At 41.7% G+C, this 15493-nt stretch overlaps 1 protein-coding gene across 2 annotated transcripts in view; it reads right to left on the reverse strand.

The window, feature by feature from the left end:
• Positions 1-15493, reverse strand: part of SLC13A1 (solute carrier family 13 member 1) — a 94477-nt gene that overhangs the window by 7665 nt on the left and 71319 nt on the right. For both annotated transcript variants that reach the window (XM_019543446.1, XM_019543447.1), the window contains exons 9-11: positions 8033-8152; positions 5215-5313; positions 5009-5110 (exon numbers count right to left, since the gene is read on the reverse strand). In XM_019543446.1, the coding sequence (XP_019398991.1) occupies positions 5009-5110; positions 5215-5313; positions 8033-8152 (321 nt within the window). The remainder of the gene's footprint in view (positions 1-5008; positions 5111-5214; positions 5314-8032; positions 8153-15493) is intronic.

The following is a 15493-nucleotide window of genomic DNA, read 5'->3' on the forward strand; positions in this document are numbered from 1 at the left end:
GCAAAAGGGGGTTGTTAACAAATGGAGAATTCTCTGGTAGTGTTTCAGAGGAATCAGAACTCTGCTTGTCACTATTTAAAATATTTTCATCAGGTATTTGGAACTAAATATAAACTTTGAAGACGATGCAAGTTTTGGGGTAATGATGAAGATAGAACAATCAAATAGTACAATTTTCAACACTTGATAATCTGAGCCTATTCAAACAACATGCATGTGAAGCAGCCAAATGGAAAGTCGCACATTTAGGAATAAGGAATGTAGGCCAGATCTACATCAGAAAGGACTATAACCTGGAAAGAGCCAAGTCTGAAAAGGATGTAGTGCTAAAGCAGAGGCAACTCAACATGAACTCCCAACATGAAGCAAAGGCAAAAAAGGCTATGTTGTCCTTGGGTCTACAACCAGGGCTGTCATGGGTGGAATTTCAAAGTGATTTTGCTTCTGTGTCCAACACTGGTGAGACCATTACAAGAACACTGCATATAATTCTGTATTCTCATGGCTCCTTACACATGCTCTCAGGAGCCACTCTAATTAAAGCACTTGCAGCATCTCATGTATTCAGGTTCCTGGACTTCAAATGGTGGCAGGGACATTAACTAAAGCTCATTAAATGACCTTTAGTAAAAGGTCTCCCACTGCCATTTTGAAGTGCAGGTATGCTGAATATACAAGACACTGAGGCTGCTGGAATGTGCTAATTAGCACTCTCCAGCAGACTTGATTGATCGAGTCTGCTCCAACCCGCTATAATTACCACACATTGGAGCAGATGTCTCACACATCTACAGGCACCTGGTGTCCAAGTATTTAAAAGAATATTAAATAGAGATGATACAGAGAAGAGTCATATAAATGAGGAGACAGGAGAAAATGACAAAGTAAGAAGCTTAAAAGCACTCTTCTCTTTGTTTCTGAAAAAAAAGTTGAGAGACTTGATTAGTCTATCCATGGGGAGAAAATACCAAGTACTGATGGGAGGAAAGACAGAATGAGAACAAGTGATTAGAAGCTGATTCCTTTCAAAATGGAAATAAGGCAAACATTTTTAGCAGTGGAGGCGATTACATCACTGGTACAAACTACCAAGGGAAATAATGGATTCTCTGTCTTTTGATATCTGTAAATCAAACTTGGATGCTTTTCAGGAAGATATGTTGTAACCACGTACAAGTCACTGGACTAAAAACAACAGGAAGCACTGTAAGGATGCCTATACATGAGCAGTGAGGCTGGTCTGATGCAATGTAATTATAGCACATTGGAGCAGACTTGACTAAAAACTCATAAAGAACAGAACAGAACAGAACAGAACACTCCTGAACAAATTCTCAGTTCTCATTTGAAATCATAACATACAAAACTTGGATAAACTGTAGTTAGACTAAATTTTTTGATATTTAAAAGGACACAATATAATTGTATATTTTAAGGATAATAATACAATAAAGTAATTATAACAAGAGCTCTGCACAAAGAAGCAAGATCTGAATAGCACAAATTTTTTCTTATGTTTCTTTTGTAAAGAATTACAGGCTTTGTATTTCATTAGGTTAGGTAAAAAAAACATACAATATATCATAATTAAACCTAATGTGAAATGACACATGCTTATATTCCAAATAAAAACATTAGAGGGCATACATGAAGCACTATCCCTGTGACGGCTAAGTTCACAGGTGACACCAAATTATAGGGAAGTGCGGTCAGAGGATAGGCTGGCAATTCAGGCCAAGCTGGACAGGCTCACAAGGTGAGCAGATTAAAACCTGATGACATCCAACACAGAGAAATGCAAGGTGCTCCACCTAGGGAGAAAAAACCCACATCATGCTTATAGGCTCAGCAGTACTACACTCATGACCAAAAGAGACTTGGGGGTCATGAATGACCACAAGATGAACATGAGCCAATGCCATGCTGCAGCCAGCAAAGCAAATAAAACTCTGGCATGCATCTACTGATGCAGCTCAAGCAAGAGTCAAAAAGTCATCTTCCCACTTTAGTTGGCCTGGGTGAGGCTGCAGGTGGAGTACTACATCAAATTATGGGCTCCACACTTTGGAAAGTATGTGGAGAAGCTAGAAAGAGTTCAGAGGAGAGCCACATGCCTGACTAGAGGTCAAGAGAAGAGGCCTTGTGAGAAGAGGCTGAGAGGCATGGGACTCTTCAGCCTGGAGTAGCGAATACTCAGGGGTGACTTGGTGGCAGCCTATAAGTATATAAGGGGTATGCATCATGAACTGGGAGAACATCTGTTCACCAGGGCATCCCAAGGGAAATCAAAGTCTAATTGTCACAAACTGCTGCAAGATGGTTTTAGACTAGACATAAGGAAAAACTTCTTTATCGTTTGAGTCTTCAGAGTCTGGAATAGACTCCCCCCAAAAGTGGTGCAAGCACCTACTCTGGATCCCTTTAAGAAACGTTTGGATGCTTATTTTGCTGGGGTGATCTGACCCCAGCTGACTTCCTGCCCCTTGGGCAGGGGGCTGGACCCAATGTTCTTGTGAGATCCCTTTCAACCCTAACATCTACAAAGTCTATGACGTTTCTGTGAGTATAGTTATTATAAGAACACTCCATTCTTCTCTATTTGTGAGAAAAATACTTTTTTCAGACAATAAGCAGAGAAGTTTAAACAGGAAAATATTGGTCTTTAAATGGAAATAATTTGACAGTAAGCCTCAGCTTTTAAAGACCTATTTACAATTGCTTTTTTTAGTATGTGAGCTAGGTCATTAAGTGATGCTATGTGAACATTAAATGCTATTATAAAGCAGGAAGGCATGTTCAGCCAGTCTGATTGCTTGATTGGCTGATTGCTTGATTAAATCAACTTATTTTAGAAAAATTTGCTAAATGAAGAGAAAGATCATAAGCTCTTCTGTGTGGAAAGAAGGTTCTCTGCATTTTTCTATTGCTTGGAAAATATATTCAAAAGGTAAAGACAATGCAAATTCCTAATGATAGGCAGCATCTATTAACTGTTTTTGCACTCCAAAATACCTCTGCTCTGCACTTTACATTTTCAGAGTTACAGTCCTTTCTCACACACTCTCCACCCTTCTGCTACCACCCTGCTACAGGTCTGTGTCTGTATCATTAATTGTGGAACTAAATGCATATATAGTGAAGCGTATGATGTGCTTGTTCATGCATGTTCACCTGATATGAAAACATAGATAGGGCTGTCATTAGTTTGTATATTGTAATGAAAGAAATCAGAGTTGATAAGGTTGTCAAGGAGAGGATGTAAAAAGACGAGGTGGGGGAAAGAGGTAGGTACCCTTGGAGGGAAACAACAGACAACAAGGAAGGAAGAAAAGCTAGAAGTGCTCAAGGAATAGCCAGGGAGGTAGGAGAGAACCAGAGGAAGACACAACGTAGTAACCAGGGGTAGGAAGAGAAAAAGAAGCTGGAGAAGGAAAGAGTTTTCAGTTACAGAGTGTGATCAACATGTTAAAAGCAGCAGACAGATCAGGAAGGGCAAGAATGGAACCAAGTTAGTGATAAGATAGTTAAGACATTTCAGAGTGAAGAAATTAGGGAAATGATATAAGAGGGAAATGATATGACAGCTGGGCAAACAAACAGGTGAGGTCAAGAAAGGATTTCTGATGCATGTTTGGTGAAATAAAATCTAAATGAACATTCAGAGAATTTATCGACTTATAGCACACAAAGGGTGAGGACCCATGACAAGCATGTGACCAGGTAAAAGATCACAGGGATTTATCACTGTTACACATTAACTGCCCATGTGCATGTTCTTACCCCATGATAGATAAAAGCTAAATTGTAGTAACTTGGTATCATGCTTCTCATTCATAAATGATTAAGCTAACATAAGGCATTTGCAGATGTTCCCAGGACCTGATCTATGATCATACAGCTTGCTTTAAGCCACATGATTGTAGATCAGGTCCCATTTGTGCACATGTTTGCCAGTGTCAGGAGCCACAACGGGAACATGATTTAAGTAAGGCAGGGTGGAGGGTGGGACAGGTGGGACTGGGCGGGCTGGTGGGTCTGCAGGGGTGGGGGTTGTACATTGGGGTGTGTGGGGATCTTAGGGCTAAAAATAGCTCTACCAGGATGGTGGGAGGGTGGGGGGAGGGTAGCAAAAGTGTAGTCTTGAGGTTGGGACAAGTGGCTGGGCTTTCTCAGTTCCAGGGATGCACTCCAAACTTCTACACAGATTTGGTTAGATGAACTAAGTCAGATCAGGCTGGCCATTTTTTGCCCTATCTAAACTACCCGAATGTATGTAGTTTATCACTTAGATCACCCTAATTCTAGTTAGGTCAATCTGCACATACCCATAGTTTGTATTTTCATAGACCTGCAGGTTGTAAATTAGCTTCTTTTGTGTGTTGGCCAACACATAACACCAGCAGAGTCTCTGTATGCCTGACAGAGGATGTTTGTGCCTTAAAGCTTGCAAAGAATGTTTTCCTAACTATTTAGTTGGTGTAATAAAAAATATCACATCTACCCAAAGAACCTTGCCTACCCATAGTTTAGCTTTTATGTACTATGGGGTATGTGGGTAACTAGTTTATCTGCCCATACTAAAACTAAATACATTTCTAGATATTTTATTATTTTCAGACTATGCAGACTATTCTTTCTTCCTTCCTTCTGCCTACCTACCTAGAAATATATAATTGCTTAATGTTAGTACATAAATGCATATGATCTACTAATATGAGACTTATACGCATAAATAGGATATAAGCATAAATAGATCCCACTATCTCCACTTTGTCACCCTGATTGCTAAACCAGAATGACACCCTTGTCAAATAAACTTATGAATTTATATAAAAACTGCATTTGGTTTTACAGTACATCTAAACAATAATAGATTATTAAAATCAGGGCAATAATTACATAGCTGTAAAAATACATTTTAATAAGTATTCTTTTATCATCATCATATATAGGTTCATTTAGGACCAAATAGTGTAGTTATTGGTAGCATTTAAATTGTGTTACTCACTGTGGAAAAAGCGAAGACCATCCAGGGATGAATCCAGGATCTCTAGTAAACCACAATAGGGCCATTAGAATGAATAGGACAAGAGTAATAATCTCCGGGTAGCTGCAACAAAAGCACAGTTTATCATTGTCTGTTTTCCTTGCATTAAAACTATGCTTGCTTTCTAGTGCCTTTGTTTTTTGCCTGCAGTTTGCAGTTTTCCTTACCTTACTGGTCCAAGCTTTTTATATTCCTCTTCAATCACCTGGGCTGCGACTTGTTCTCTGGCTGATTTTGTCTTGCCGCATCGGAACATTTCTTTGAAACTGGGAAGTAAATCAAGAATAAGAAATGTGTTCTCATATTACAGCCCAAATTCCCAAGCTTTTTAGGTATTGGATAAATGTATTAGATTAAGAACTCAGGTCTACAAGCCAAGCTGCTGTCTCCCATTTAGTTGTGCATACCAAGGATCTCGGAATACTGTGATTAGCTGAAGAGTACACAACTTAATAGGGGACTGATGGAGGAAGCAGTAAAATAGGGCCCAGTATTGAGGTTTATGATTAAGACAGAGCAGGTAACCTGCATGTTTAGATTCTTAGGACATGCAGCATGGCTTAATAGATAAAACCCTGGATTGGGAAATCAAGAAACTGTGATTGATAACAAATGACCTGAGATGTGGCTGCAGGCAAGTGCATCCCTAATTTTCCTTCTACTTCTTGTTCACTTTAAATGTAAACTGTAATCTCTTTAAGGAAGGGGTATTATTTTATTATATGTCTACCACACTTGCTGCAAGTTGGGACCTTACACACATGCACACACAAATATTAACAATAAATGACTCACAAGACTGAAGACCTAGTAGGTATTCTATTTCCAAATGCTGAAATTTGTCATTTAGACCAGGAGTGCTAGACAATATATGATTATGTCTTTACAATTTTATTCAGACTGGTTTATCTGTCAGAAAGGACAAAGATCTTTAACCCCCATGCCCCAAAATGGCTTATTTACCCATGAAGGGGGATTTCTTTGCAAAAAACCAAAAATCAGATCTAGTTAAAGGAAATTGTCAGTGGCTTTGTTGAGTCTGACTCTTTCTGATGCAGCATCATTTTCTTCTGACCTGGAAGAGTTTTTACTGCATTTATTAGCCAGTGCAGTAATTGGGGAATATGTTAGAGTATCTCACTATGAATTAGATCATCGATTTCAGCTCTCAGTTCACCTTCTCTTGGATCTCTCAATCTACTCTTCTACTGTGTTACAAAGAACACCATCAATACAGCCTAGGAATTTTTTTTTAATTATGCCATTATTAGAAGGGGAAACACTTCCAATTGGTTTTCTACAACCTGCGTCTTACATGCTATTTACACCCCTAGAAAGTAAGGGCTCTGTGGATAGCATTTAATACCTGTTTAACATAGTTATATATTCATTCACAAGATTCAAGGCAGTGGAGCCCCAAAACATTGTTATTCTATACAAAAACTTGCAGCACAACTCTGAACAGTACAAATCCATATGAAACAACCTTCCCCTTGCACATGCACACTTTTCTGGGAACAAAGCACACTATGGCTAGGGACATAAATTACACATAAATCAGTATAAGTTATCAAAAATGGATTCAAATTTGTGACACAACAGAAGTTCAGGGCACAAAACCACGTTCAAAATGGCTGAAACTGGTTTAAGGTAAACCTGGATGGATGCAGTGTAAGACTTAACAGAGTTGGGTTAAATCAGTTTATTGAACATCTAGCCCAGATTCCCTCTACATTAAAATTAACTCAGTCCCCCAGCATCTCAGGATCCTTTGCACCTCTCCCGCAAACCCCTCTCCCTCCCCTTTCCCCTCTGCTCCCACAAATTGGGTGTACTAGACTTGGCCCAAGCTGTCTGCTCTAGCCATGCAGGGAGGTGTAGTTTAGTGCCCAACTCCACTGCAGGCATGTGGCTGCATTTCCAGAATCAAAAGTGAATGTCTGTTCACTTGCTTATTGGTTCAGTCTATGAAGCATAGACTAACTTGTGAAGATTGAATTGATTCAGCTTTGTGCTTTTTGACTGTTTGCACTTAGCCTATATGTTTGCTGTACAGTCCAATCATCAACTTTTAGATCTATGGGCTGTATCCAGACAAGTGTGGATGTTTGGTTCCTTGGGAACAACTAGCAGCAGCACACTTTGTAACATAGCTACTTGTCCCTGGGGAAAGCCCGACTCACGTGTGCTTTGTCACAGGGCAACTTACCCTGGAGGCAGTAGGGGAGGCTGAGGCCAGGACTGTGCTGGCCCCAGCAGCCTTACCTGGGTTCCTGAGGGCCTCCTGGGGCTTCAGATGCAGTGATCCTGACATGTGGAGCCTGGCTTTTCAGCTGCACGTGCCGCCCATGTGTGCTCTGATCTGTTTTTTTTCCATGTTATTTTTTTTGACCCCTTGATATCCAGGGATAAAAAAAAAAACATGGAAAAAAAAACTGGAGCGGCACACACATGGGCAGCATGCCCTTGCAGCACAGAGAACAGCTGACTACACAGTATGTGGCTCTGCAGATGTGTTTGCGGTGCCACATACCACATGGCTGCACTCATCTGGATGTGCCCATGTGGTTCAAAGATTGGATCAAATCTTGGTCCCAATAAAGATAAATGGCAATCCCTTCATTAACATCATCAAGATATGGACCACAAATTATGTACCATGTGAATTTTTCTCTATCAGGCCCTCCTTGCTTATTAATGATGTGCAAATTTTATAGAAGTAGGCAACATAGTTTTGAAATGGGGATCTGAATATGTTTTCAAACAGTGCCAGGATGGATAGTCATTCATCATATTGACTAGGAGTGTGAATTCCTATCACTTCCAGAGACTTCACTTGTGCCATGTGATGATGCAAAGACAATCATTTATCACCATTCCACAGGCTATATTTTCATTATAGATAAGATGTTCTTTTGGTCTGAACAAAGTATCTTACATATTATCAAAGTGGAGTTATGTTAGATGCTTTTAATATTTACTCACTTGAAACCAAGGAAAAGCCACTGGAGCCAGAACCAGGAGAACAACAGAATAATAATGGTGATGGGGATGCACAGTATAAACCAAGATCCAAAATTGATGCACTGACAACCTGGATAGCGCCTAAAGGAAAAAAACATAGACTTACATTCAGAATTGCAAAAGGAATCAAACCATGTTTGAGGTGCCTTCCAGCTCTGCTAGAGCAGGGTGCACCAATGGAGCTGCTGGCTTTAATGTAGCAGGAGTCTTTAGTAGGGGACTGTGCATAATGAGGCGGCCAAGGCCCTTCACTGTCCTACTCTGCTCCAAGCATCACAGCCATTGTGGGTACTGGACAGCACATACCACAGTATATAACCCTCATGCCATGTCATGATCACTACAGTATATGACTAGCAACCAAAGACCCTACTGCTCATTTAATCTAAAAAATTAAGTATCTAAAGTGAGACACAGGAAATGAGAAAGGCCTATTTCTTCGGGGCTCAGTGAGACAGTAACAGAGGAGGAAGGGCCATTAAGACTCAGAGGATATGAGGCAATGGAGGCTCAGGAAAGTCCTTTCTCTGAAAAAACAGTGCTGACAAAAGACAAGAGGCTCCTGAGAGACATCTAAAGTAGATGCAAGTGGGAAGCCTGGACTGGACAAAATGGCTCATGGGGAATTCAAGGATTAGTTTGATAATAAAAACTGGTAATTTTTCAGAAGTCAAGAGTCCATTTGCTCATTTGGCTGGAACAACATTTAATTTTAACCAAACACATAGGTTTTCAGGTAAAAAGGTCACAGGTCAAGAGGCACATATTTAAGGAAAACAGAATTATTCTGTGATTTGCCAGGGAAAAAATAGCAGAGGTGGAAAGGGGCAAATGAGCAAGTACTGTGCTTCCTTAGTGCTTTTACCTTAAAAATGGCATCAGTAATTTTGTCTTTGGTCACTCTCAAACTCTAATTTTGGAGCCTGTAATTCTATAAATAAGATTGTGACCGTCGGGCTGGAGAAGGGGGGAGGGTGAACCCCCTTCGGAATAGCGGCTCACGGTGGAAGGGTGCCGCTATTCACCCTGGGACGCCGTTGGTCCGGAGCAGATGTTGGATCATCAGGTTCCCACCCTGGTTCTCGCCCGCCACGACTTGCTGTTAGGTTCAGTAGGACGGCTCCTGGTTCTCTGTAGCCCGGGGTCCCTGGCGGTCACGTTGCGGGGCTCCGACACCCCCTTTCACCCCGGCCTCACGCCCCCTCGGGTCGCCTTGTACTCGAGGCCCCAGCTCTCGCCCGGACCTTCCCGGTGATGCTCCTCACCGGATTCCTCGTCCAAGGTGAGAAACCTAGCCAGCTAACACCAAGCCTTCGACCTGGACCTTCCCAGGGATACTTCTCACCGGGTTCCTGGCCGCTAGTGTCCGGCACCAGTCTAGGCTCTTACTGTGCCTCGTCGGTGCCCTCCCGGGCCCACACCCTGACCCCAGACCTGTGGGTCCCATGAGCTGGAGGGTCACAGTCCCAGAACTCCCCGTCGCTGGAATCCTCATCCTCCGGGCCGATCCACCGCTCCCCGCTCGGGGTACTGGGTCCAGCTGCCACCGCTGTCCTTCCCTCCGCCTGGGCGGGCGGCCACTCCCCGCCGGGGTCTGCACTCCCGCCTGGTGCGGAGTTGTCTGCCAGCTCCCCTCCTGGAGCCTTCGCCTCCGCGGCAGCGAGTCCCCGCTCCGGGCCCCTGCCCTGTTCTTTCTGGCTGGCCATTTTTATTGCCGGCTCCCGGCCGCCGTCACGGGCACCGGCTTCCAATGTAAACAAGCGGTGGATGTCCCGCTCGGGCTCCGCTGCTGCCGTAGGTAAGCTCCGCCCCGTCTCCCCGGGACAAAGATGACTCTAGCTTTCTAGCAATAGCCTCTCTTGTCATGGTCACAGGGAAAAGAAATTACTGCTAGCAGATGCTATAAGAATTCCTACAGTTATACCTGCATTCCACCTCTTTGACAGGAAGACTATTTGTGATGTTCAGATAGGTCATTGATGCAGTCAATTTCTCCTATTTATGCTTTCTAAAGCTCTATACAAGGCTAGGGAACTATATACAGATTATATTATAATTGTAACGATAAAAGGTTAATGTAATAAAAATGTTAGGTGAATCTGAACCAAAATATCTACTTGCTTCTTAAGATGAAAATTCCAAACTTAAACTGTAACCAGTGACGAGATGGTAATGTTGGAATCCAGTCGTCACCAATTAATATTTAAAATTAAATAAGAGACACCATGTTACTGTACATGCTATATTCAACTATATAGCTGGGGGGGTTATTAAATAATGATCTATAAATTAATAGCATATGCCCAAGTATATGCCTTCTGGGTATCACAGTATTTATTATATGACTTCATCGAACAGCAACTTCATGACTCAGCTGTTTTTATACTTATCATTCTTGCTCCTGATTTATGCTCATCTCAATTACTTGATTTTGTCAGGAGCAAAATGTTCTTAAATCACCATACTACTGGGGTCAGGTCTCAGAATGTAACTTTACATAGATCTGAGACTATGAGGGCACATCTACACGTGTACCTGACTTCAAAGTAACTGCCGCTACTCCATAGTCCCAGTGGCGTGCAGGTCATTTCTGACCCTACTGCACTGTAGCTCATTGGTACTGCACGGTAGCATTGGTGTCATGGTTCGTGCCTGCCAATGCTATGGAAATGTAGTCTCATGTAGATATGCCCTGATTATGTATTTACAGTAACCTGAAGATTAAATTTACATAATCATTAGATCCTTAGCAAGTATTGTACAGAAAGACTGACCATTTATCAATTAAATGTTTAAGCTATCTTTGTTTAAGCTATCTTGACCCTGAGGATGGCACTGATTGGACTGTCCTACTGATATGATCCAACAGAGGTAAGCTGGATGACCTACTATAATGGCTTTCTCATCTCCAGTTTGTGATAGATGCAGAAGTCTAAATGGCAGTAACAAGCTCCTATATTACAGCAAATTATACCCATGATACTGATAACAAAAAGTCTGCCTTCCTAGAAATACTCAGTAATGATAATAACAAAACTCTTTTTGTAGGTCAGATTTAGTTACAGTTATTACACAGCAATCTTTGAGTTATCTTTGGAATGTTCCTAAGGGTTGATACTGTTAATATGTGATAAGACTTGACTTCTTCATGTTCATGTCATGTTATATTAAAGTCAAATTCAAAATCTGAAGTAATCAGGAGGATTTTCAATTGGCTCAATTACATTTACTCTGCAGGTCATCCCTGTGCCAGATATAGTGTCATCAACCTTTGAGGCATCAACACCTTCTGCTCTAGCCTCAGAGAAAGCAGTCCAAGAGATGAGAAAGCAATATTACTAAGGAAATCTAGTGTCAGTACATCATCCCAAACTTCATCAGCTTTTCCATGGTTATCCTCTTCAATTGAGAGCTTGTCTTAAAACTATGCTCTAGAACAAACACCGGATGAGGATTCTTGGCCAGCAGGAGCCAGACAAACTTCATGGACTTCAAAGCCATCAGAGAGACATTAGGCCTTCTCTCAATGCGTCAAATGGAGGAAAAACTTGTAAACTCAGCAAATTTAACATATTTATATCAGTAAATATAGCACCCTATGATACCTTTTTAACTGTTGTGAACAAAGTGGTGAAACTTTAATGATAAGATTCCTTTATGACATCAGTCTATTAATGAGTGCTTGAACTGAACAAGAAGTACAAATATGTGTAACATATACTAGTTTTTCAATTCCCTTTCCATAAGAGAATAGAAAAACCTTTGGTGCCTCTCTTTGGGTCAGTGGGAACTAAGCACTGGAAAAGGAAGGCGCTTTAAAGGAAAAGTCTAACATTAGCCAGTATGTAGAGGAAGCTTAAGTTAAGGTTTATGATCCATAATAGAGTTGGAACACAACAAAACCCAGGAGTGTCATATTTGATTAGTGTGTGTATAGAAGAAGAAAAGAAGAACAATTCTGTCTTACACCTTGAAAAGATCATTAAAATATTAGCTGAAAAAAACTGGTGTTGATGCAGTCCTTTAAAGTTCCCCAAACCTTGAGGAGATGAAAGAGAATCTATCCCCAGCTCTCTGTGGCACAGAGTCCAACCAACCTCTGAAGGAAACTAGTACCTTTTTGAACTGTTTAATGTCTAAAAATTTAAACTGACGAGCAATTTGCTTTGTTTTGTATGTCTGAAAATCTTCTGAAGACCTTAAGACTTACCAAGGTCATTCCTAGACAGGCTTACTTATTCGGCATAACCCAAATAACCCATAACTCAATTATCCCTGAGAAAGGGACAGAGTGTAGTTGCTTTACCCCAGGAGCAGACTGTCAGAATTTGGATCTTACTTTCCCCACTGCTCAGTGGGATGGCCTTGTTACATGTTACACTTCAGCTTCTCAAAGTGGGAAGCAGTGTTAGTGTTAGCTCCAAAATGAAAAACCTTCTCTGACTGTGCTGGATCTGCACAACTTCATTTTGCCCCTAGTTACCAGGGGCCTGGAGAACTGAAAGGTAAGAATCCCATCTCCCCTCCCCTCCCATTCCAGGCTCCCCCATTTCCCTCCACCCCGGGGGCTTCCTCACCATCATAGATTTCATAGACTTTAGGGGCTGGAAAGGACCTTGTGAGAACATTGAGTCCAGCCCCCTTGCCATAGGCAGGAAGTCTGCTGGGATCAAATGATCCCAGCAAGATAAGTATCCAAACACCTTTTGAATGAGTCCAGAGTAGGCGCTTGCACCACCTCTGGGGGGAGTCTGATCCAGACTTTGGACACTCGGACTGTAAAGAAGTTTTTCCTTATGTCTAGTCTAAATTGGCCTTCCAGAAGTTTGTGGCTATTAGACCTTGTTATCCCTTGGGGAGCTCTGGTGAACAACTATTCTCCCAGCTCCTGGTGCACCCCCCTTATATACTTATAGGCTGCCCCCTGAGCCTTCTCTGCTCCAGGCTGAAGAGTCCCATGTCCCTCAGCACCTCCTCATAAGGCCTGCTCTCTTGTCCTTTGATTATGCGGGTGGCTCTCCATTGGACTCTCTCAAGCTTATCAAGGTCTGTCCTGAAGTGGGGGGCCCAAAACTGGATGCAGTACTCCAGATGAAGCCTCACTGAGGCTAAGTAAAGTGGGATGATGACGTCTCCCTCAGGGTTTCCCGCTGCTCCCCCACCCATGGGGCTACCCCCTACCTCCCTCACCCCCAGGTTCCCCTTTTGTCCCCTCAGCCCTCATACCTCACCTGCACCCCTGTGTCCCCAGACTCACTTGTAGCTGTGAGGGCTGTTTCAGCGGAGCAGGTAGGGAAGGCAGTGGCAGCAGGGCTGGTGGTTTCTTGTTCCCTGCCTTTTACTCCAGAACAGCGCCAGCAGCCTCAGGTGAGGTAGGAGCTGTGGTGGTGGGGAGGGAGTGAGTGGGGATCTGGGGTGTCAGGGAGATGGGGGTGCTGGCCCAATTGGCAGGTGTGTGTGTGTGTGTGTGTGGGGGGGGGGGGGGGGCAATGGGCCCAATCCAAGGGACAACAGTGGGGGAAGGTAGGCCTAATCTGGGCTGGCAGTGAAGGGGTGGGGGCAGGCTGGGTGTTGCCTAGAATGGCCACACATTACTGTCATATGAGTTGGGTGACATAGATCACAGATAAACCTACCCTGGAGTGGCATAACTTTGATGCAGTATATGGCTGGCCTTAGATCTTTGTGCTGATGAAGCACAGAAACAGATTTAAGTTGAAGTTGTAGTTATTTTTGTTATTCTTCTGTTTTAAAACCTAAATTGTGATATGTTTCCTATTGTAAATGCTTAATTTTTAGTGATGCCATTTTTTACAAGATGTAGGTGGTAGCCAGCCATTATTTCTAGCACTTATAAATCATGATAGCCCACTGGAGACATTTGAGATAATAAAGAAAATGGTCAAAATGGTTATCAATATCGGTCAAAGAAATACCAAACACTATCCAGAAGATAATGGGCTATTACAGATGCTTCAGAATTGAAGAGCAATCAAAATCTAGTTCAAATTTTATTTAGCAATGAGCAGAAGTCTGCTATAGCTAGATTGTTTGACTGGCATTCATGCCAAGTGGTGACCTACTCTTCAAAAATTCTCATCCATTTCAGGAGGGTTATTCAAGATTAAGTCACAGAAAAGATTACACAATCTGTCCATAGTTTTGTATGTTGTGATGTGATTACTAGCATCCTTTCCTAAGGCAACGGAAGGTTTTCAAATAGAATGCTACCATAGCATCTTATTGTATATCTTACGTATGGCAACACCCAACCACCTCAAAATAAAAGAAGTATAATGCCAAGTTCTGCCACATCATAGTGACTATCTCAGGGAGACCTGCCAAAAGGACAAAATACAGACTTCCAGTTAACAAAGGTAGAGAGAATTTGGTATATTTTCTTACGTATTGAACTGCTCAGCAAAAATCAAATTTGTGGATGTTCCTGTGATTGTAGTCAGTCCTCCAATAGTAGAAGAATAAGCAACAGATAAGCACATAACTTTGCACATCATATGGTTTTTCTGGGTTCTGTATCTCCTTCCTGTTTCAGTTGGTGGGGGATTCTGCTGAGTAAGATTATATATTCGTTTGTACTAATACAAAAAAGGGTTCATCTTACATGAAACAGGGTGTAACTACACATACATTTACACCAGCTTAAATTTACTGCACAGTAAATTAAGGTGCAGTAAGCGGGAATAGGCCAGCATCTACACATGCAGGTGCTAAAGTGCATTAACGCTTTGCGTGGACTGATTTGGGACTAAAGTTAATCCCGAGTCAGTTCACACACACAGTGTTACTGTGCAGTAAGGCATCTACACGTGCGTTAATGTGCAGTAGCTAATCAGGCATAAATTTGATACCTGCGTCATGCAGGTATCAAATTTACGTTCAGTTGGCATAAATTGCCATATTTACTGTGTGGTACAGGCATGCACATATGCATGTGTAGACATGTGACCCTACTGCACAATAATTTCAGTTACTGTGCAGTAAATGCGTATGTGTGGAATCGCCCACATTATACAAAAAAAAGGTTTTTTACGAGTCAGTCACCTTTCAGAATTTCTCATGTTTTCCAGCACTTTTGGCTGTGAGGAGCATACACACATACACTTTAATATGTTAATATTAAATCATCATTCAAATAATGTTGTGAAAGGTGTGGTATAAATTCCAGATTTAAATTATAATGCTAATTACATTACTTTTTTTAATAATCATATCTTAAATACCTTTTCCTTTTCAATCTTACACACTGTGTCAGCCACGTCATTGTTGTACCTGGAAAAAAAATAGCTTATTGCAATAAAAGATCAATTTCATTTAAAGGAATTATTAAAATACAAATCATGAAATCAATAAGCATTACCTATTAGCTTGTTTTGTTTTCTCTTTCCAGTCACTGGCTTCACA

Source organism: Crocodylus porosus, unplaced genomic scaffold, assembly GCF_001723895.1.
Source record: "Crocodylus porosus isolate Cpor-Errol unplaced genomic scaffold, CroPor_comp1, whole genome shotgun sequence".
Lineage (NCBI taxonomy): Eukaryota > Metazoa > Chordata > Crocodylia > Crocodylidae > Crocodylus > Crocodylus porosus.